Raw genomic sequence first — 25,475 nt, 5'->3', positions numbered from 1 at the left:
TTCGCCCATACAAATATACAATGTATTAAAATACATTTAGTAGTCTATTTATCATTGTTCTATAGTTAAATAAAATTACGTAAACAATAAAATTACATATTATATCGGATATATGTATTTCAAATTATATTATATTATAGACTATAGTTATTGTTTTTGTTTAAAATTATTTTGGCTATTTGTATATTTTTTTTATATAACTACAATAACTGTTTAACATTATTATGTAAAATATAATATATTAATATGTAAGCAATATTTATAATTAGTTAAATTACTAAAACAATAGACTGAATTAAAATTTCAGCGATTTTAATAATTTTGAATAAGTTATGATTTTGTGAAATAGTTGAGATTAAAAAATAATTCACTTTTATTACCTATAGGTTAGATACTACCTATTACTTATACTTTAATACTTTATTGTACTAACCATTGACTCTTGGCTGTTATTATATCTAATAAATATCCAGGTAATTATTTTTGTAAGTATGAGCAAATACTTTTTTATACTTAGTATAATAGTTTAAAAAGCATCGTGTTGCTGTAGTAGGTATATAGATATATAGCGACATTAGGCAATAACTACGTATGGGCACAATTTCTCTGAAAATTGAGTCTATGCCTTATCTTAGCACTCCCAATTCGGAAATTAGCACCCTCATAAGTCATAACCTATAATTTATACCAGCAATGAACTTATTTAAATTAATATATGTATGACTAGTATGTGCAATAGGTAGTATAATACCTACTAAAATAAACAGGGTCACTTGTGGAACATTTAGTGAAGGAGACATCTACTATAAAATTAAAAAAAAAAAAAACTAGAAAATATAGATTGAAATCACGTCTTTTTATCTTAACAATTAGATACCTATCATCTGAATCGGAATTTTCATAATCACTCATTCAAGCACATATTATTTATATAGTATATACTAAATACACTAACAAACTTAAATATTACATCAATTCTATTGTAAAACTTTATTTTCCCTGTTGTTATTTATTTTTACTTAATTTTAAAGTATTCAACGAATACAAAAATAAAATGATATTGTAATTGTTAAAATCATTGTAAAAATAAACATTTTTTGAAACAATTAATTTAATATTAAAATAAAAAAATCTATACGGTGAGTGTAGATGTTGACTACAGGCATTTTTTATAGGAAAAAATTTACTCCAGTGAGCTTTTTTAAATAATCAAGAAAATCTAAAAATAAATAAATATAATAATATACGAACGTTTTTTAATATTATTATTATTAAAATAATTGTTTAGTAACCTTGTTTATCAAAAAATTAGAATATCTCCGCTTAGAATTGTTTTTTTACTCATTTACTTTCGTATAACGGTAATGGTTTATAAATTTATCATTCAATTCAAATTAAATATTTCTATTATAGTAACCTACCAATGACAAGATACATTCGACACTTGCTGTACGTTCAGTAGAGTGATTAGGTACTTGCTTATTTATTTTTTCATTTTCAACAATAAATTAGTTTATAATAAAATTATTTTTTCACGATTCCTCTGTGGACTGCATATACGCCTTATCCTCAAATTGTAGGTAGTATGCCACTATGGAGTTCCTTCTTATCGTATCTCACGTGTGACCATTATATTTTGTATTGATCTTATTTAATAAAGTCCTTTAAACTTTTATAAAATCTAACACTTCTTCTTTGCTTGTCTTCATTTATTTCTGATCATTTTTTATTCTCCAGCACCACATTTCTAAATAGTAGATACTGGATAGCCTCTAATCATTTTCGTTTTTCGATTTATGTTTTACTATCGCATATAATGAAGAGGTATATACTATTAAACTACTGTCTATCTTAACGTTTTGATTAAACATTTTATCATTCTTCAGTCTACATTTTTTTTATGTTAATAATTTTCTCTCTAGTAGGAATGCCTTATTTCTTGGTTGCCCTATTCTGTTTTTTTATTTCCTCTTCAGATCTTTAAATCAGAAGATTACTGCTTATTATACTTCATAAAATATTGAACTATTCGTCTATTCTATTTGTTCTATTATGTTTTTTTTTAAATATTGATGTTCTGTTTTTTTTTTGTTTGTCAAATATCTGTAAGTTTCTTATTCACTAAGTATAGTATTGGTTTCATCACACAACACTCTTATTCACACCGTCCGTGTCGTGTAAAATGAGGTTATATTCTGTTGTGGTCGGCGAGTACTTAATTATTGAAGGTATTGAATTTGTGGGTAACATGTAGGCATGTTGTCAATACATTGACATTTAATAATCAATATAATATAAAGAACACATTCCGAGTTTAAAATAACAATACCTAATTTATTTATGTACATTATTCATAGATACAGTAGCGTATTTAGGATTTTGTCTAGGGGGGGATATACGTTGGCAAACATATAATTTCCTCTACCGTGGGGGGAGTACACTTACTATTACTACCGTTTCTCAAAAATGTTGAAAATGTATATACTTATTATCAATAAGCACCTACATATAAATATATAAGACTGTATTTTTTTGTTTTGAAGATTTATTATTCATTGTCATTTTTTTATGAAATGGAGTAAACCATAAAAATACAATAGTAGTGCTTATTGATAAATATACAAATATAATATATGTTTAAGACGAAAAATCAAAACAGTAAAAAATAATGCACCTGCCAGTGCTCCGAACTTAAGGGCCCTTTTTTTGGTACTTGGCCGGGGGCCTGGACCTTGGGAAGGTAAAGACTAAAGATCGCTAGGCTATCTAGTTTGCCTAGGTGGAAGTTCAGCACTGGCATTAACGCGAGTGTTCGATTACAATGAATAGTTATGCTGGATTAAAAATGAACTAATGCAATAATAAATATTATAAAAATAAGTAATAACTCGTATTTAGTGTTTAAGTTTGTTTATTATTTGTATACTATTTAATTATTAGAACTTATTGTTTAGAATGCCTATTTATATATATATATATATATATCTTCACCTTGCAATATGTTTTGAAATAGTAACCAAACGCTCATTATTAAAAGCATAATAATAGCCGTATCTAAGTATCTTTGTTGACAATAATGACGATTGACGGAATTTTACGATTTACAATACGAATTGTTTTCAATCATATACATATTTAGCAGTAAGTTGTATATTGACTACAACTATCAACTATAATATTTCCAAATTGTTAAAATTTCAATATTATAATAAAACGTAGCGTTTTCAATAATTTTATTCTGTATTTCTGTAATATATGTACGATATTATTAAACCTATTTTTTTTTTAACTTTATTTTAAAACAAACAATCTGTAATTAAATTTACAGTTAAACCTATCTAGTAAAAAAAAGACCAATGGGGGGGATCTATCCTCCATATCCCCCCCGTAAATACGCCACTCATAGATATGTTATAGTTTATACAGTGGCGTCATTTGGGTCAGGGTGAGCATTTTCTCTGCCCCTTTTTGATATTGGGCTGGTTTTTTTGTTATTGTCTGGTGTCTGGATAGATAGGTATGAATTTTCTTCTAGCGATGTGGGCTGATCAAATATCATGTTTATCAAAACCCCCTCTCAAAAACTGAAATGACGCCATTGAGTTTGTTAATAGTGCTTAATACTTAATGCTTATACATCATAGTGGCACCTTAGATGCATTGTGCAAAGTGCACGATACAATTCTTAGTATTAGATAACCAAAGGATGATGTAGGTACTCAAAAAATTTTGAAATCGGCTCTCATTATACAATGATAACATAATGTACTTTAATAATATATTCATTAGATTTAGATATTCACTATTTAATGTTTAATTATATTCTGATGATTAATATTTTACTTTCTGAACAACTAGAGTGACTAATGAGTAATGACATAAAAAAGTAGTGGCTGCCGAGTGCTGGCTGGTATAATAAATGTAAAATATTAATTACTATTACTAATAAATCATAATATAAATTTAGATATATGGTTACCTATCAATATATTTATACATTACGTATGTTTGACAAAATAGACTAACATTTTATTATGCTCTTAGATAGTTAGATTACTTAGACCGTGTACAGTAAAGATTGTATATACTTAGGGTAGATGATGCTATAATATTATTATCTACAATTACGATGTGTTTACACAAGAAATATAAACTTACGATGTGTATGAAACAGCTGATAACGATTATTTTAATATTAATAATTTATATTGTGTTGTAGTTGACGACTACAGTCAACTAACGATTTATTAAAATATATACATATTATATGCATATTATGATATAAATATATAATGTACAGTAAAGTTGTTCACCATAGTTCGTCGAACTTGAACACAGAACAGTCTGTCACAGAATAAATATTAATATTCTGTGTAACTGCCTAAATGCCGTAGTGCCGTCCGTCGCATTATCACTTAGTTAATAATCAATTTAATCTAATTTTCATATTTTATATTAAACCGTAAAACCTATACAGTGTACAGTCGCGATTGTCTGATAGATTGCATGTCCTGAAGTGATCAATTTTATTATTTTCGTAGTGCTGTCAAAAAATGATGTGTTATCAGTTAACGTTGTCGAATACTCGATTGTAGAATCGCTGTAGTTGTCGTAATAAAATAATTGTCATTTGTACTACTTAAGCAGTACATCTTACAATATTATAAGTAAAATGTTGGATGCACAAGAACCAAAGTCTAAGAGGCCAGCTGGTAATTTTTTTTAAATTTGTTCATAAAGTATATTAGATATTAGCACAAATGTATATTACACTCACTATTTGGGCATTATTACAGATACAGCATTCAAACAACAACGATTACCTGCATGGCAACCAATTCTAACTGCACGCAATGTAATGCCCATATTCTTTGCAGTTGCTGCAGCATTTGTTCCAATTGGCATAGGTTTACTATATCTTACAAATCTGGTGAGTGATTTTTAATATGTATATTTCTATAAACCTAATCATATTTGAATATATTTTTAGGTTCAAGAATTTACTCTTGATTATACCCACTGCAAAAATATTAATAATTTGAGTCAATCATGTGCAGATTTCATTCAAAGCAATCGTAACTTGTCTTGTAATTGCATTATTCCATTTAAATTGGAAGAAGATTTTTCTGTATGATATTAAATTGATGTACAACATTATGGTCAATATTATTTAAATGTTTAAACATATATTATTTGTACTTTGTATAGCCTAATGTTTACATGTACTATGGATTAACCAACTATTACCAAAACCATCGGCGCTATGTAAAATCAAGGGATGATTTTCAATTGCTTGGAAAACTTAGCAAAACTCCATCTAGTGACTGTGCACCATTTGATTATCACAACAACAAGCCAATTGCTCCTTGTGGTGCTATTGCCAATTCATTATTCAGTGGTATGTATAATTTTTTCTGCTAAAAAGCCTTTTTTTAAATTAATGTATTTAAATTATCTATTAAGTTTAAAGAACTGGTATTAAAATGATAATAATGTCTATTTTACCATAAAAATTATCCTAGCAACTCGAACAACTAATAAACCTATTAAATAATTTTAGTCATTTTGACTCTTATTATAGAATTGTTTATATATTTTCCAATTTGCTTATTAAATAATATAATTTAATACTTTATGATATTATTATAATTCTATCTATTTTTAAATTCAACAATTAATTGTAAAACTCATGTTATAGCATTATGCGTGTGCTTAATTATTCTTTTTTTTTATTTTAGATAACTTATCATTGATGTACAATGAAAAAAAAGTTCCATTACTTCGAACTCAAATTGCTTGGGAATCTGATAAAAATATTAAATATCAAAATCCAGTACATCCTAGAGGAAATTTGAAAGAAGGTTTGTTACATCTTACATAATCACTTAATATACAATATACTCTATTAAATTTTTAGAGATTATATTATATTTCATTATTCTATCTAGAGTAATATTTTTTCTCTAAAAACTATTTAGAATAAGTGTGTTGGTGTCAGACAAAAACGCATTGAAACTGTGTATCTATCACCAAAAATGGCAATCGGCACCAACATGCCATCACCATTACCTCTATGATCTGATCATCACCCTGTAAGGGTGGTGGAAGCAGAGACTATATTTATTTAAGAACATGCATTGCCTTTAAATTGTTGCTGCACATTTTGACAACAAATTTTTTTAGATTTCTGTCTTAACACATTTTATTGCATAAAATATAGTTTAACTCTCTATGTAATTTTTTTGGTATAAGATCTCTGAAGGAAATAAGTATAAGTTACAATGAAATGTTTTTTTTTAATTCTTTGACTATGACTTGAAAAATGTATGATTAATGAATTATGTATAAATAATAAAACAATTTATACAGTATTCAATATTTGATTTTTAGCATTCAAAGATTTTGAAAAACCAATTGACTGGCGTGTGAATATATGGGAATTGGATACAGAAAATCATTTAAACAATGGTTTTGAAAATGAAGATTTGATTGTTTGGATGCGAACCGCTGCACTTCCTGATTTTCGCAAATTATACAGACGTATTAATCATTCTAATGAGTTTAAAAACGGCTTACCTAAAGGAGATTACAAATTAGTTATAGAATATAGTATGTTTTATATAATTAATATATATATATATATATGTATATAATTATAGTTTTAATATTTATAGTTATTCAATTTTTTAGATTATCCAGTAGCAGGCTTTGGTGGAACAAAAAGTTTGATACTATCCAACACTTCATTTACAGGGGGCAGAAATTTATTTCTTGGATATGCTTATATTGTTGTTGGATGTTGCTGCTTTTTGTTGGGGTTAATGTTTTTAATTCTTCATATCAAATATAAGCCCAGGTATGTTAAAATTAAAAATTATATTACACTTAGGCCTTTAACATTATTTCCATTTATTTACATCTGGTAAATATAAAAATGCTGTTTAAAACTTCAACTAAATGTTTGTAATTGTATTTAAACATCCGGTATAGGTTTATAGTTATTGTTGATTAAATAAGTTTAAAAATGTGTATCAATAATTGTTAGAATGACAACTATAATGATACATGATAAGCTGCATATACACAGGCACAGAAATAGCATGTCCTCTTTGATCGTTCAGCAGTTTATAATATACTATGATGTATAACATTTGCATATTATTTTGGTAATATGATCTATACCACATACTTTTAGAGAATATGACTATTTCACTCATTTAAATATGGGTTGTATTCTGGTATGTGTGGTGAGAGGTTGAACTGCTTTATTAAGTGCTGTTGCAATGAGAAACTACTATAGTGTTAGTGCGTTTCACATCAAATGTTACTCGATCATAGAGCGCCGGTAAGCAGTTTTTGGACAGGGTTTATTTACAGAACTATTACTTATTGTTATGAATTTATGAACCATTGATTTGATCGGAAACCATCACTCGGTGTGCTAAATCGAGTTGCATATTTATGAAATATGCTATAGATTTGTTTTATGTGTACTCATACTATACTTTTTCAGTTGTACAGAATGTAAGGTTGTATACTTAAAATGAATATATTTCTTGTATTTAGCTCAGTACATACTCTCTATATATATCATAAATCTGTCAGAATCATTTTTAAATTAAATAGACTATTGCTTTAAAGTTAAAATTAATAAGTAATAATAGTAATAATAATAATTATTTAAAAAATAATAGTTACTCGTTTTATCAATATTTTTTTGTTTTCAGTGGAAACACAGGAGATATTACCATTGTTTCTCCATCAACATCTTATCAGTGATTCAGCATAATTATTTCTTTATTAAAGAAATAATTTCTTGCGTTTTCTGCACGTACAAATTTAATTAGGCTGTGCTTAAATTAGCAACTAATGAGCTTTATAAGACAATGTGATATACATAAAAAAATCATATTTTAATTTATCACAATTCTATATCCACAATCGACCAATATCTAATTTATTCTATAATGTACTCATAAGTTAAATTATTTTAGCATAAAATATATCTTTAATACATATAACACCATATAACTTAAACCAGTTAAATCAAATATCTATTAATAAGTTTTACTATTATTTATTATGAAACACTGTCACTTAAATAAGTTTTGATAATTTGTTAAAATTTGTTATTATAATAATTTGTTACCTTTATAAAACATTTTTAAGCTTTAAACTATATATATTTGCACATTGTTTAATGTAAAATGAATAGTAAATAAAGTTTTTAAGTATGTGTCTCTAGTCATAGAGGTTAAAATTTGTTAGCTGTTATTAAGACTTAATTTTAGAACAATATAAAGCTTATTTTATTATTATTTGTTTATATTTAAATATTAAACAATAATATATTTGTTGATTTTATTTCTTATTTTATATTTAACCTTATATAATTGTTTTTTTACAGATAATTTTTTATTTATTTTAAACTGAAAATTGTCTTTTCAAATATCATTAACAAAAAAAAAAAAAAAAACAATTAAATTTGTATATATTCAATGTTTAGTTGTTTTGTTAAATTTCAAAAGCAACTGGGTTTTCATATTTTATGAGTTCTTATAATTTAAAATTTTTTTCATAAAATTCCAATGGTGTTTTCTAAAATATGTTTTTCAAACTATTATTTTATTTTATTGACTTAAAAGCTCAAGGCTCATAATTGAATCATGTATAAATCATTGCAAACATTGCTAAAAACAGTGATTTTAAATGGAGATTGTATTCACTGTACTTCATAAATAAACAACATTAGTTGTTTTTATTAAAGATAAGTCCAACATATCCAATTTATTTTTAACATTTTGAATAATGTAAACTAATGTTGAATATTCAGATATGGTTATGTACTTATTTACTAACTATTGAGTCCGTTAAGTACACAATACATTGAAGTTAACATTGAAGAGCTCTGGTAAGTAAGAATAATTGATATTAAAAATAAAGCGTATTTGATTTTGATAATTTTACAAAGTAAAACATAGTGTGTTGTCAAATTACAACAAAAAATCTAAACTCTGTTATTTTTTGATACCTCTCATATAGATGTGTCACACCACTTTTTTTTTTAGTTTACAACTCAAGCGTGAGTAAAACATGAAAACCGCATGACAAGCTCAAAAATGATGTCACATTTCAATTCATAAAAAATACAATTCTTTATTAGGCCACCAGTGAGTAGGTTTATATTACTTGCCGCATTAATTTCAGAATCATCCTGTATACTTAATTTGATTTAGAATATCTGAGCACTGGGCACCTACACAAGTCTTCTCTTTCTAACTTAAGATCAAAATATTTTATCAACAGGTACATAAAACAGATCGGTAATTTCAAATGGTTTTAAAGAAATAAAAAAAAAAATCCCAAAATATTTAAAAATTATTACTACATAGAATGTTAATATACTTATGAAAAACTATTTTGGTTGATGACAGCCAATATTTCTATTTAATTATTTTAAATAATTATAATAATTTTATTTCTATTTTATTTAAATTGACTGATGCAGTTATTTATAGATATTTGGAATTTTAAATTTATTATAAGTTCAAATTTTGCCAAGTAGTAAAAAGTACGAACATAAGCTAATTAATTATTTTGGAATTAAAAATGTAGTATTCAATTTTTATATCTAATAGGAATAGAATCCACATTAGTACCTAGTATATAGTATATAGTACTTCATGTAGCGGGTGAAAAATAGATATTCAAACAAAGAATTACGATTTGAGTTATTTAGTTGTATTGCAAAATTATTTTTCGTGAGGATATCCTGATTTGAAACTTACATAATATATTACTATATTTTACATACATAATGACATTTTCAAAATATTCAGGTTAATGTTATGCTATTGACGCTATTGTCTATTTAATATTTATAGTTTATACTATTACTGTATAACTTATAGTAAAATAAACTACTATAATAATTAAAAGCAATATATTATATAGATATAATTATGTATTAGGTACTTTGAGTTTTAAATATATTATAGTGAGTGTTGATAGACCATTTCCACTCAGAATCGTTTTTGTTATGTTATAATTTATTATTAAATTGAAATTGAATACATTAATTAGAGTGATCTACTCAATAACAAGATAGACTCAGGAAAAAGGCACAACAGTGCAATTACCAAATTTCCTCCGTCTTAAATTCAATAATTTCACGATTTTAATCATAACTGTTATTTAAAAAAAGTCAATCATAAATTTGACATTTGTAAGAAGTATTTCCGATTTCAAAATGACAATTAATAGACATACGTTATGTATGTTGTAAATACCTAACCTGTACAGACCCTTGAATGAGCTAAAATATCAATAAAACATGTGATAGATGTATGCTATTCTATAGAATTATATTAAAAATGTCATTAAAATATAAAATGTGTCTATTTATCTAATGTTCTAGGTATGTACATGGGTAAGTAAATGCCAACATTTTTCTTTTGAATGATAATTATTGTTTCATAAGAGTCTAAGTAAGTAAATAATATATTTGACAAATTGTTAAGAAGGCTATATAAATTATAATAATAAATGGGTTAAGTATCTATAACTAGGTACTTGTAGCTGTAGATACTTTATAGTGTCCAATGTTCATATAATATAAATAAATAATAAGAAAATATTAGAATAAATACGTCAACATTATTGGTTAAATTATACTAACGAATGTTATTTATTTTATAAAATGTATTATATAATAAAATATGTAGTCAAAACTCAATTTAGTACCTTCCTAGGTTAACTTGTTACTTGTAGATATGTTTTGAATAGTTATACTTATACTTACAAAAAAAATTCACGATTCAACTACCATATAAATTAAAATTTATAATAATATTTCTGTTTACTTATAAATTAATTTTTTATATAGGTACTTATTTCAACTTAAAGATATTTTATTATTTTTTTAATTTATTCCGAAATGGTTGATTCACATTTCAATGGAATAATTATTCGAAGACGAATGGGTGTGTTAAACGGTAAAAAGCTAAATATTAAGCCTATAGGATATGGCGAAGGAAATTATTTACGGAAATTTTCGATTGCCACGAGCTTACATGGTGTAATCTATTTAGGGGAACCCAAACGACCATATTTAGAAAGGTTGGTACTGGAAAAAATATCTAATCCTTATAGTCTTATGAACTGTACAAACAAATATTTTAAATTTAAATTTAAAATTGTAGTCTAGTATTAGAATAAAATATTCTCATTTAGGCATTTAACCCTCTCTCCTGAATGTTTTATTGCGTTCGCCCTTGTCTATGTGTATAATTTAATGTCTACCTACATGAAACAAATTTTTGAAATTATTTCGAGTGATTCTAAACAATTAATTCATCCCTTCTTCTCCTGTATATATGCCTGTTAGCCTTTAGATACCAATCTAATGAAGTTACTAGACGGTTTAAATATACAAACTTTTTATAATTTAAATATATTATATTTTTATGTACATTTAATCAGGGTATTTTGGATTTGTGTCATATCATTGGTGTTTCTTATGTGTGGATATCAAATACAACAATTGTATAACAATTGGATGGAAAGTGATATTATAACAATACTGAATGAAAGTAGTAGGCATTTATCTGCGTTGAATGATGATGTTCCGTTTCCCGGGATTACAATATGTAGTGATTTACAATTGCAGAACCTTGACAATTTAACGATTATAAATCAAACGCTTAATAAGTAAGTACGTAAAACTATTGATTTTGGTAAAATGTATAGAAAGATACCTTCGACCAGTTTGACATATTTATATATGATATATTATATAGGCACTTTAGCCTATATAGCCAAATAGGAAATAATAAATAAAAATGTATATATTATATTTATTTCAGAGAATACGAAGATACCATAAACCTAATGTGTCATGTTTATGAGCCTAATCTAAGTATCGGTCAACATTATATAAACTCAAAAACATGGGATTTATTACTAAACGTAAGATTTTATGATGATAATAATATTGATTGTGGCTGTACGACTTTGAACACCAACCTGTAGGCATATAGACTACCTTACCTATAACCTATACTTTATTATGATCTGTATTCTTATATACTATATAGCCATACAAGTACAGTGGCGTCATTTCAGTTTTTGAGAGGAAGGGAAAAAGTTTTGAACGGCCCATAATAATAATAACAATAATAATAAATAATAATAAAAAAAACCACTCGCTAACAATTACATTACAATTAATATACTAAGACCGTGCTCTAGGCATAATTGACATATTTTTTGAGAGATAACAATGAATAAATAATAAATAATGAATATGTGGAGGGATACCCAATGGCCAATATTGCCTATTATTTATTAGCATTATTACTGTATACTCAATGATATTAGCTACTAAATGATTACGTTTGGAAGGAAAATTTACCCAAATGTATGTCCTATTTGTGCCAAATATGAGTATAAAGGTATTTACAAAAAATAAAACAAAACATACAATAAACTATTAAATATTTATTATTATTTTATTTTTTTCAAGAGTTACTTAGATGCTAAGCAATATTAGAATATTTTCTAGTTTTCATAGCTCAAACATATATGTCAGCTGCTATTGATTTAAATCTATTAGTAAAACTGCTTTCTTCTCTACAACTATAACTAATAAACTAATAAAGATACTGATACAGTCATAAAAATACCCTATATCAGGGGTGGACAACTGGTGGCCCGCGCAACATTTTCAAATTACAACATACAATTTCAAAGCTAATCGTCTATACTCTATGCTACGTCTATGCTAAATTAAAATGCATATTTAAATGACCTCTAATTTCACTCTGGCCCGCTAAATTTTAATTTTCTAAAACTTGGCCCTCTTATAACTTTCAGTTGCCCATCCCTACCCTATATAATTATTAGGATATTAGCACGAGCTACAAATCATGGTTAAATTTTATTTAGCAATGATATGAATGTCATGAATCATGTTTGTGGGCTTGCGGCCCAAAACTAACACATATCTGACCCGACCGGTTCGACAGCAGCCCGCTACTAACTAGGGGCGGCAAATTCCCACCCTGCCACCCCACAAATGACGCCACTGGCTTAGATTATTTAGAATGGAATTAAGTTATAAGTTAATATAGTAATTTGTAATATAATTCAGTGGCATACGCAGGATTTTTTTAAGCGGGGTGTCATAAAAATTATATGCATAAATTGCATAAAAAAAACCTTTTTTTTTTAGTCATCGCTTCATAATTTTAACAGATACTTAAATACTTATTTTTAAGGAGGCGTTATATTTCCTTGACACCCTCGCCCCTCCCTCCTTGCGTACGTTACTTTAATGTATTATGTATAATAACGGACTAATATGTATATATACATATTTATATTTGGCATTTTTACCATGCTGACTAATTAATAATTGTTATTCTAAATTTCTAACTAAAATTTTGAGTGGACAATTATAGAAAAAATATAGGTACCTAATTATAATGAATTTCAATTTAATGTTTTTTGTTTTATTAATTATATTATTTAATTTTTATAAAAAGTTATATAACAATTTTATGTATTTAGGATTGTTTTAAATAACAATACTAATATATAACTTTACTATGGATTACATAAATATGTTCAGTCGTGGATACAAGGAGGGGGCTATGGGGGCTGAAGCCACTCCCTTAGCCCTTTGGTATAGGTATCTACTTAAAATATTTCAAAACTTAAACTAAATGCATATGTTTTTATATGATTGAAGTAATTATTTTTATTTAGCCCCCTTATTTAATTTCTAAATCCACGCCTGAATATGTCTGTAGGCTGATATGTGATTCGTTCAAAACTTCTAAATAAATAATTATTTAATTTTTATTTCAAACAAATAATCAAACATTAGATTTATGATAAGATAAATAGTAATTTATGAAATATATGGTATTAATAACTTTATTTATTTTCTTAAGGCTCATAGAATTTTTTGTGAACAACGTGTTATTTCAATAACTTGGATCAGAGAAAAAATCTATGTACCTTGTCAATATTTTCAACCAGTATATACAATTTACGGAGTTTGTTATTCATTGAATATGATTCCTTTTAATCAACTATTAAGTAATGATTATAATCAAGTGTAAGTTGTTATTGAATAATTTTAGTATATAGGTGCCTATTTCATAAAAAATCAGAATTAAGAACCTTGATCAATTCATGCATCATATAGGTGCTTCATATTTTGTATTATATATCATAATATTTATATCATGTGTATACTGTATAGGTTATCTAATTTGAATCATACTAAAGCAGATATTATAACAAATTCAAAAGGAACTGCATGGAATCCAGAAATTGGCTTTAATAAAAACGCAAAGCCATTTAATTTACCATGGAAAGTTACAGGTGATACTGTTGAAGATTCTATTATAATAAGATTCGATTTACAAAAAGAAGAAACTGGAAAACACTGTCCTAAAACAGATAAAGGAATGGTGGTAAATATAAATATATATTTTTTTAATATAGTAATAATATCTAACTATTTACAATTTATTTTCATTTTTCACATAAAAAATGTACAAATTTGAATGCTTATAATTAATCAAATGCTTATTTACTTTATTAATGTATTCTAGTTATTTTTACATAGTCCAATTGATATACCTGCTAATATTCAACCTACAGCTTATATTGCTGTCAACAATATAGCTTATATTACAACAACATTTACTTTGGTAACAACATCTGAAAGCATTTCTAGTTGGAAACCAGATATTCGTCACTGTTACTATCAGCATGAGAGGACTTTAAAGTTTTTCAGAATATATACAGTTAATAACTGTGATATTGAGTGTAGAGCCAATAATTCGTTAAAGATGTGTGGTTGTGTGGCTTATTACCACCCAAGTGAGTATATCCTTAGTGTATATTATGTATATGTAACATGTATAACAAAGTCAAGGTTGTACCCAGAAAAATTTTTTGGAGGGGGTTATACGAATTTTAGTAAGTAGTGTGTAAAATAATGATGAAATAATTTTTAAATTTGCGTAATGTGAAAAAAAATTCTGTGAGGGTTGATCCCCCTTTCCTAGGTACAATTTTGATAACAGTATAGTATAATATCGTTATATTTATTGGTTTAAAGTTTAAATGTTAGTTATTGTTTTACTTGTATTATTCAAAAGAAAACATTTATGTCAGTGTTTAAACCAATACAGCCATATTTTTTGAAGAGATAATTTAATATTAATGTTGTGACCCCTACTCCTCCAATATTTCTTTCTAAGAAACTGTAGGAAAAAAACTTTACGTATAGAGTTAAAACCATTATTTATTACGATCAACCCATCAATAAAAATAATGTTATATATTTAAAGGAGATATAAACACTCCAATATGTGGTTCTGAAAATTACAGATGTATGCGACAGTATTCAAATAATGGTAAATTACATACATTATAACAATACAAAATTTAATAACTAATGCAACATTATATTCTATTCTAGGTTATTCAATCTTTGACAAACACCTATTTACTATAAATACTACAAATTATTGTAATTGTTTAGATGTCTGTACAGACATAAGATTTAAACATAACGTTGTATACACGCATAGGAATTTGACAAAGAACGTTAAAAATCCCCAAAAACGGTTGTAATATTTAATTAATTTTGTGCTTTTTAAATATAACTTTATTTTTAATTTTTACATTTCTTTTATTTATTTACACAGAAATTTATACAAATCGATTATAGTTATGTACTATAAGAGAAATTGGTGGAGTGTACAAAGAAATGCTTTGATACCAGAAAATGAATTATTAGGTAAGTATATAGACACTGTTGCTGTCTGTAACACACTACAGTGGCGTATTTATGGGGGGGATATGGGGGATAGATCCCCTCCATTAGTCTTTTATTTACTTGATAGGTTTAATAATATCGTACATATATTACAGAAATACAGAATACAATTATTAAAAACGCTACATTTTATTATAATATTGAAATTTTAAGAATTTAGAAATATTATGGTTGATGGCCGTAGTCAATACACCACTTATTGCTAAATATGTGTATGATTGAAAACAATTCGTATTGTAAATCGTAAAATTCCGTCAATCGTCATTATTGTCAACAAAGATACTTAGATACGGCTATTATTATGCTTTTAATAATGAGCGTTTGGTTACTATTTCAAAACATATTGCAAGGTGAAGATATATTTATATATATAAATAAGCATTCTAAACAATAAGTTCTAATAATTAAATAGTATACAAATAATAAACAAACTTAAACACTAAATACGAGTTATTACTTATTTTTATAATATTTATTATTGCATTAGTTCATTTTTAATCCAGCATAACTATTCATTGTAATCGAACACTCGCGTTAATGCCAGTGCTGAACTTCCACCTAGGCAAACTAGGTAGCCTAGCGATCTTTAGTCTTTACCTTCCCAAGGTCCAGGCCCCCGGCCAAGTACCAAAAAAAGGGCCCTTAAGTTCGGAGCACTGGCAGGTGCATTATTTTTTACTGTTTTGATTTTTCGTTCTACACAGTTATGTATATTTGTATATTTATCAATAAGCACTCTATACTATTGTATTCTTATGTATATCCCCCCTTAGAAAAAATCCTAAATACGCCACTGACACACTATACTATTATATTAACTGTTTATTCTTTTTATTATATAATTATATAAGAAGTGTATATACAATAGAAACATTTAACCTTGATACACCTATTTTCCTTTTTTCGCTTAAGAGAACACCACACCCGCGTGTGTTATCATGAACGTACATTTTCATTCAGTAGCAGTGTAGCACCACTTTTGTATGTTAAGCTTAAATATTATAGTTAAGTGACTTATTATAAAAGTTAAATAATATTTTGTAATAAAATATTCATTATTTTACATTCTCATTCCGTAGGGCCTAAAATACATCTGATTTCGAGGGACACATTTATTAATTTAACGGTTACCTTTGGACTTTGACAGATTTTTATAGCAAAAGAAGTCTGTGGAGGTTGTAACTCCCAAAATCCCCCTCTTTTAAGTACCACTTGCCTTACACATTAATATTATTTATATGATACTGGTATTTAAATACATAAAATAAATACAAGTATACCTTCAAAATATTTAAAATTGTGTTGAAATTCCTAAATGTTTGTTATTACTTATTTCTACAATCAAAACTAAAAATACTTTATATAACTTGGGACACATGCTTGCTATTTAGGGGACACAGTGTCTTAGGCCATGTCATAACTCACTAAAAAATCAAAAAAACGACTAGAGAACACGGATAATATTTTTATATTTAACTTCGATAATAGATCATTTCACTCTAATATTTAAGCGTAACATACAGAATATTGAACAAAAATTTGTATAATATACGTCTGTAAGACGGAGAAAATTCCGAAGAGCGTGTCATCCTCTAATATCAGTTCTTTATTTTTTTTTAAATTAAATATCTTACTTTAGTTATTTTATACTTCTAATAAAAATCTTAAATGTCATCTTTAATTTAGTCCTTTCAAACTATAAACGCAGATTGTATTTGCATTAATTAATTTCCTAGAAAATTTAATACATAGTTTGAATATTTTTAATGTTAATATAATATGATATATATTTACACAATTATTGAAATGTACTTTAGATTTAATAAATATAACTTAAATAATTTTTTTGTTTTAGGAAATGTTGGTGGATCCTTAGGATTATTTCTTGGCGCAAGCATAATTAGTGTGTTTGAGCTTGTATATTTTTTTGTGGTACGATTATATGTTGATCGATGGAACGAAAAAAAAAAAAAAAAGATTTAATATTAAACTAGATCAGGCATGTCAAACTCAAAGTATTTGTCCAAAAACGTCTGTACAACAAATGTTGTGGGATATAAAAAAAAATGTATTATTTATTACGAACAATTAAACATTTTTACATTTTATAAATTGTCCATTCAAAATTAGAAAATTAAAAAAATATACAATTTTTATTAATTTAAATTATTCAGTTATAAATTTATGAATTTACGTAAGTACCTAATAATTAGCACAAAAAAATTATACCTTCAAATGTCCTCAGAGCCTCGGATGTTTGACGAAATATAAAAGACTAGATAAATATTTAAAAAGGTATGCAGTACAAAGTACAATATTTATACGATAACTAACAATATTATCGGTTTTATAGGATAATATATTAATATGTTATAAGCTATATATTTCACATATTACATTTTTTAATGTGACTGAAGCCGCATAAAAAATAAGTCATAAGCTATGCGTTTGACATGCTTGAACTAGATATTAAAAAAAAACCAGTTAACTCTCAATAGTACATGGTAGGTTTTAGGTGTAGGTATTTTTTCGTTGCAGAATAGGTCACTGTAAGATATGTTGGCCATTATAGGTATATTCGAAATTAAATCAATAATCAATCATAATAATTGAAAAATTAATTTTGAGCGAAGGAGACTAGTGGATCAACATCAATTTCCAAGCAGGATAGCTAATTCTTTATTATAAATACATTATTGTTAAAAAAATTTAATTTAGTAGTTGGTAGGTTGTCAAAATTATACCATTTAATTATTATTATAATAATCAATATAAACGTTGATATTATAATAGATTGACATAAATAGGTTCAAGTATTAATTAAAATGCCATTGTATGTATGAAAAACAATAATGTACTAATATACTTAACGGTAAAAAGTTTCAAGTTCTCATGATAAATATTATTAGTTAAACATAATATTAGTTATTATTATTCAGTTTTAGTAACTGAATGTAAAAAAATTATTTTTTTTTATTTAAACATTCAATTTTGTCAAAATTTCAACTTTAGAGGACACCATACCCACATGTATTCTCTGTCTTACTAACATACCAAAATTGAATTTAGTATAGATTGATACTCAATTGTGTGTTGTTAGCTTTAATATTAGAGTAAATTGCATACCTATTCCCAAAAATAAAGATAAAAGTATTATCTATGCCTATAAGCATTGGTTTTTTCGATATTTTAATTTTTAAACTAGATGTGAGCATTTTAAATTTGTAATATTTTACATACTTATATTATCTTATATTGATATTAAATCAAGGTACATATATTGATATAAATAATTTATTAATTATCTTCAAACAAAAAAGCTTGCCTAAAAGGCCAACAACATTACAAATTTTGATTATAAAAAAAGTGTAAAAGAATGAAACAAATATTAATTTCAGAAAAAAACTTGTTGTAAGAGCTATCAATAATGTAATTCATTTTGATAAGAAAACAGTGTACAAAATGGAATAAAAAATTTTGATAGGTAGCGCAAGTGTCTTTTTTGATAGATTCAAAAACGGGTAATGTGATGTATAATATGTGTATTGCCAGCCGGCGATAGTCAATATGTTGGATGAGTGAATGAGAGGTTAGCGTTGACGCGTAAGGGGACAACTAAATAAAAATTATTATAATACAATAAGGTCAGTGAAAGGTCCATAAATGTATTAAATAAGTGTAATGTAATAAAATACTTATATATTATTATTATATACTACATCATTACAAATACAATATACATACTAAAAATAATTTAATAAATCTATATACTAAGTCCTTATACCTATACATATATTATATATATATACAAAATACCTAGTTTAACTTAGCTGTTAGCTATATTGACCGGATTGGACGAATTCAATTCACCAAGATTTCGAGTTTTAATATCAACAACCTATTAGAAAACCATGCACTATGGTCTGTGCAAGTCCAACATTTATAATCTCCGATTCTTCAATTTCAGCTGCCAATCTTCCTCCTGGTTGAAACACAGCCGATACATTTTCCATCAGCTCAATAACAAAACATAATAAAAAATAACAAATAAACAAATGTTTAAATATATAATTTAAATCATTCGTATTGTTAAATTTTATTTTTTTAATTATATAAAACTATAATTATTAAAAACCCTTATAAAAAAACAGTTAAAATACATCGAAAACATTATTATTTTGTACTTTAGGGAGGTCAAATAAAAAATGTATTTTTCGAAATAATTGATAAACATAAGTAAACATTTAAGAAAAAACTGTATAGAAATTGAAATTATCAATAAATGATTATATTAGCATTTTAATATTTTATGTATGATATAATTTTTTAATATTTTAACTGTTTTTAAATATTTATAGGCAAAAGACAGTTTCGATTTATATTTGGTATTTTTTTTTCTCTTAATAAATGCCTATAAAAAATATGTATATTTAATTTCAAAAATGCTTGTAAATTTAATAGACGGTTCCTGACAAAAAGTCAATTCTCAGTTAAAAATATAAACAATTTTTACTTTTTGTTGTAATTCAATAATGAATAATAATTGTAAATACTTAATAATGTTACCAAAGTTTATATAATCATTTTCTATAGATGGTATTATTTTCTAAACACTTAAATTAGTTTTTAACTATTTATATGCATACAATATTTACGACGATTTGTTTTCTGTGAGTATCAATAAAAAAATATTCACTGGATCAAAATCTCAAAAATTTAAAATAAGACCCCTTATAAGTTTTTATAGGTTTATTTAAAATTATTATAAAACAAAATAATGTATATAAACGATAAATATTGACACTTAATACTTAATTTATCGATGATTATTATTTTGTTAAAATTTTAAAATATTGTTAGCGAGAACTAAAAACTTATGTATAATGTATTGTTATAGATTATGCTATACTCAATGCAATTATGGTTTTAATATATAATGATATTACTTTCATCGATGTATTATGATTATATTTTTACTGTATTCACAAAAACATGTTAAATTACATTTTTAATTTTATAAGTTAAAATGTAAATGGTAAAAAATACATATTATCGCACAATAATCAAATACTTATAACATAATAAATGCAATATTTTCAATAAAATTATATAAACTTACTGTAATACTAAAATTATAATAAACGATTTTAATAGCTGTATAAAAAAATATATTATCAAATATACATAATACTAAATGCCAGCAGACAGTCTCCGCTCAGAATCGTTTTTAGTATACAATTTTATATTAGGTATATTAATGATTTAAAATTCATTATTTAACACACTTATGTATAATAACTGTTATCCACTCGGCACTAATAAATGCACAGAGCGCTACCAACTTGCCAACCTTTTTTATGTTTAAGAATTTACAAATTAGATTAAAGCCTCAAAGTGTATAGGGTTTTAATTGTTTTAAATTTAATTAGATTGCAGTCACCAGTTTAAACCAAATATATAGTTTTTTTTTTAAATTCTCTGTTGTACGTACATTAATAAAAAAAAGTGTGAGGTTTATAAAAGGTAGCGACTGATTGGATGTTGTAAAGTACAGATACATGACAATTTATCTCAAATAGTATATTTATAAAATAGATAAAATTCTTTAAGGTTGTAATGTAACTTTTTTTTTCTTTTATAGGTAGAATCATTATAAGTAATTTTTTGAGTAATCGCAATAGATTGTATTCTTCAACTTCAAATTCTACTTACATAATAATTATTAATTTATTTTTTATTTTAATATTTATTTTTTCTGTTTGTTTATCAGTAATTCTAATATTTTTTATAAAATAGTTTTTGTTCATTTATAAAACTAGATAAAACATTCTTATATAGGTACTATATATTTAAACTTTAGCCCGATATCTAGGATATTTTTTAATAATTATTTGTTATTAAAATTATATGGTTTTACCTTTTATAATCCATCAATCAAATATGATTTAAAATTTAATACAGGTTTCCTTATCAGTCGTTTACTAAATTACTGTAATCAAAAATCTATTGTATCGATATATTTGTATAAACGTTTAAAATTAAAATGTTGATTTTTTTCACAAAGGTGTACTAAATGAGTCTATGAGTAAATCACTTATTAATTTTATTTGTCATTCCAGTTATAAATATCATGAATTAAGTTAAATTATAAAAAATATTATGTATTACGTAACTAGGCTTTAAAAATTTTAATTATAATAAAAAAACCAATTTATATAAGAAACGATTATTTAATGCACGAAGCTGCGTTATTCAGCTAGTCCTCTATATTTCCGGATATTTTTTAGATTGGACAACATGAAGATTTGCAAAAAGAACAAGATTAGACAACATTAATTGAGATTGAACAACATTTCTTTAGATTGGACAACATTAATTTAGAATGGCCTACATTAATTAGATTCGACATTAATTTACATTGGACAACATTTTTAATGTTATCCTTGATATTCCAATTAATTCTACAAAAAACCTTAATTCCTATATATTTCCATGATAAATCCGTAAAAATCCATAATATTCTTTAAATTCCCTTATGATTCCTTAAAAAGCCATAATAAACTTTAAAAATCCCTAAATTTCCTTGTAATTCCAAAAAAAAAACCCATTATAACCCATGAAAATCTTTCAAAATCCTTAAAATACATTAAAATTAATTAGTATTTTTTAAAAATGCTTAAATCTCCATACCATTCCTTGAAAAACTGCAATATCCCTTTCAAATCCATAAAAGAGCAGTAAAAATCGTTTTAATAATGTTTTAATAACGTTAAAATAATGTCAAATCCAATAAATTCCTTAATATACATTATAATTCCTTAAAAAAATCCGTAATAATCCATGAAAATCCTTCAAATTTCTTAAAATTTCTTTGAATTTTTTAAAAATCCTTAAATTTCCTTATAAATCCTTAAAACCCCCATAATACCCAACGAAAATCTTAGAACTTCCTTATAATTCTTTAAAAATCCGTAATGATCCATGGAAAACCTAGTAATCTTTAAAAATCCTTAAATCTCCATATCATTCCTTAAAAAAGCTATAATATCTCTTTAAACTCCATAAAAACCTTATAATATCTTGTATATAATTCCATAAAAAGCCGTAATAATCATTGAATGTCCTTATAGTTTCCTAAAAGAGCCGTAATAACACATGAAGATCCTTCTAATTCCTTAAAATTCCTTGTGATTCCTTAACAAAAGCCAAAATAACCCTTTAAAATTCATAAAAAAGCCGTAAAAATCCTAACGTTTTGATAATGTTTTAATAACGTTATAGTAACGTTTTAATAATATCTTTTTAACGTATTAATTATGTTTTAATAATGTCAAATCCATTAAATTCCTTAAAACACATTATAATTCCTTAAAAAAAATCGTAATAACCCTTAAAAAATCAGTTAACTTCTATAAAAATCCTTAAAATACGTTGTAGTTCCATAAAATTCTATATATTTCCTTGTGTTAATTGTGTTAATTAATAATTATTATTTCGAGTGCGTAATTTTATATTTTGTGCATAATATTTAATATTATGCACTTGGTAAGTATAAATGCAGTATAATATAATATTGTATAAATATAGGTATTAGGTATATATAAATATATATTAGGTACGTATCGGCGTTTGTGGGTATTCCATTATACAATAATTATTCTTGTAATTCAGAATAATTCTATACTTCTAACATTTCTATGATGTTGTTACAGACTACCTACGGTTACACTTAGTATAATATTATATCTTCTATGGGTGACAAATGATTAAGTAATTTAATGGCCATAGGGATAGAAAACGAAGATGCTAATAAAATAGATTAAGACGAAGCAGTAGATAGATTTTCTAAAATAAAAACTAAAAGGTATAAGCTAAAATAGCTTAATTAATTAAAAAAACTAATGTATTTTGTATTAAATATTGAATTATTATTTATTATAATATGTTAATAAATAAATATGATGTTGGCGCTGCGACAGATCTCACGAAAAAGCAGTTGTCTGCCGCAACTTGCGCAGGTGTTAGATATAGATGACCAATATATAATAATAAATTAATTACGAATTTTCAATATATATATATACATAATAATAATACGACACTGTTGCAAAGTATTACAAATAAATATAATATTCGACTAACACGGGGCCCCAAAATAATGATAATAATAACATATAAATAATAATAATAATAAATAACATAAAAAATATGAATTTTACAATAAATTATGACCTGAATTATTAAGTCACCTTTTAAAGGCAAATAATAGTATACAATATAAAAAGAAAGATTTAGACCTGATTCCGGTCGCGGTGTCGATCCCACGATCCAAGACGCGAACTTGGGTATAATAAAAAAAGGCACGTGGTTTTTGTGTCACCGTACAACAAAACGGACACACACGTGTCTTTTATTAGTCACACAAGCGACTTACACACAAACCATATCTGTATTGACTGTATCTACTATTTTGAAAAAAGTGGCCTGACGAAAAAATTTGACCTGCTTAAATTTTGGCACCCCTATTATAAAACTCAAATGGGGGTAATGGCGCCACTGCTTATACTCACTATATTTCTGCCACTGTAATATTTTCATTATTGTAAATATAATTTTGCTTATAGAATACAGTGTAGTATATTTTGACATATTTTCTATCTCTATAATAATAATTATAAAATAAATAATTAAAAAAAAAAAATAATAAAATAATAATAATAAAAAATATATAATAATATAATATAATTTAAATAATTCATAAAATATTCAATAGGAGATAAAGTTTGATCAATTTCTGACATTTTCAAAGTCGATTTAAATTAAAGGTTTAGATATAAATAGTTTAATGGTATTTTAATATCTTTCTTTTACAAAATATTGGTAGATGATACCATTTATATATTAGTTTATTAATTTATCATATCATGTTACTATATTAACATATGTTATGTTCTATGATATTACCATTTACCACAGACTAATTTTCATATATTCTGTGGTATTACTATTATTCATTAGGTACAAATTGTAGTGTAGGTAAATTATAGAGCAGAAACCAGAATATGATATCTGTAACTGTTGAATAAATTAATCATTAAAAGATTTGACTTTTATAAAATAGACTATAATACTTGGTTATGATAAAGAAATCTTACTGGATGGTTATAATTACATTAAATTAATTCAAATGTGCAAATGAACCAAAATAATATATTATATTTTATATAGGTACCATTACTCATAGGCTGTAATAAAAAGTTTATTAACTAGATTCAATTGGTTTGAATACACTAAGTTTTGCTTCTTAAATTACATTTAATAATTCTTTTTATTCCGTAAGAGGAGAGACTATTGTCTATGCAATAGTTTATGGTCTATCGCGGACTATATGAAAATTATTTTGAAACTATAATATTACATATTACAGTCTGTTGGCCTATGCCCTATTGTCAAAATACATTTAATTAATTTACTTGTTCTTGTCTATATTCTAAACCAGGATCAATGTCTTTAATATTAATCAATAATAATAATCACAAACTTAAATGTTGTGGACTTGCAGTTGTTGCACGTTTTTCATTCACATATATTTACTATTTAGTACCTATTTAGTATA

General features: G+C 25.5%; 2 protein-coding genes across 2 annotated transcripts; both read left to right on the top strand.

Moving 5' to 3' along the window:
* Positions 1-4,234: 4,234 nt before the first annotated feature.
* On the top strand, positions 4,235-8,036 carry LOC113561134 (cell cycle control protein 50A). Its single transcript, XM_026967371.1, has 8 exons — positions 4,235-4,712; positions 4,797-4,930; positions 4,991-5,128; positions 5,209-5,398; positions 5,739-5,861; positions 6,391-6,609; positions 6,691-6,856; positions 7,728-8,036. Exons 1-8 carry the CDS (start codon positions 4,673-4,675, stop codon positions 7,777-7,779), a joined length of 1,062 nt encoding a protein of 353 aa, XP_026823172.1. The 5' UTR covers positions 4,235-4,672; the 3' UTR covers positions 7,780-8,036.
* A 2,900-nt stretch (positions 8,037-10,936) lies between these two features.
* Positions 10,937-17,842, top strand: LOC113550175 (pickpocket protein 28-like). The gene is made up of 7 exons (XM_026951875.1): positions 10,937-11,118; positions 14,270-14,483; positions 14,625-14,895; positions 15,369-15,434; positions 15,500-15,647; positions 15,729-15,820; positions 17,715-17,842. Exons 1-7 carry the CDS (start codon positions 10,937-10,939, stop codon positions 17,840-17,842), a joined length of 1,101 nt encoding a protein of 366 aa, XP_026807676.1.
* Positions 17,843-25,475: the final 7,633 nt, after the last annotated feature.

The sequence above is a fragment of the Rhopalosiphum maidis genome, chromosome 1, assembly GCF_003676215.2.
Source record: "Rhopalosiphum maidis isolate BTI-1 chromosome 1, ASM367621v3, whole genome shotgun sequence".
Taxonomy (NCBI): domain Eukaryota; kingdom Metazoa; phylum Arthropoda; class Insecta; order Hemiptera; family Aphididae; genus Rhopalosiphum; species Rhopalosiphum maidis.
This window is presented reverse-complemented; position numbering and strand designations above follow the sequence as displayed.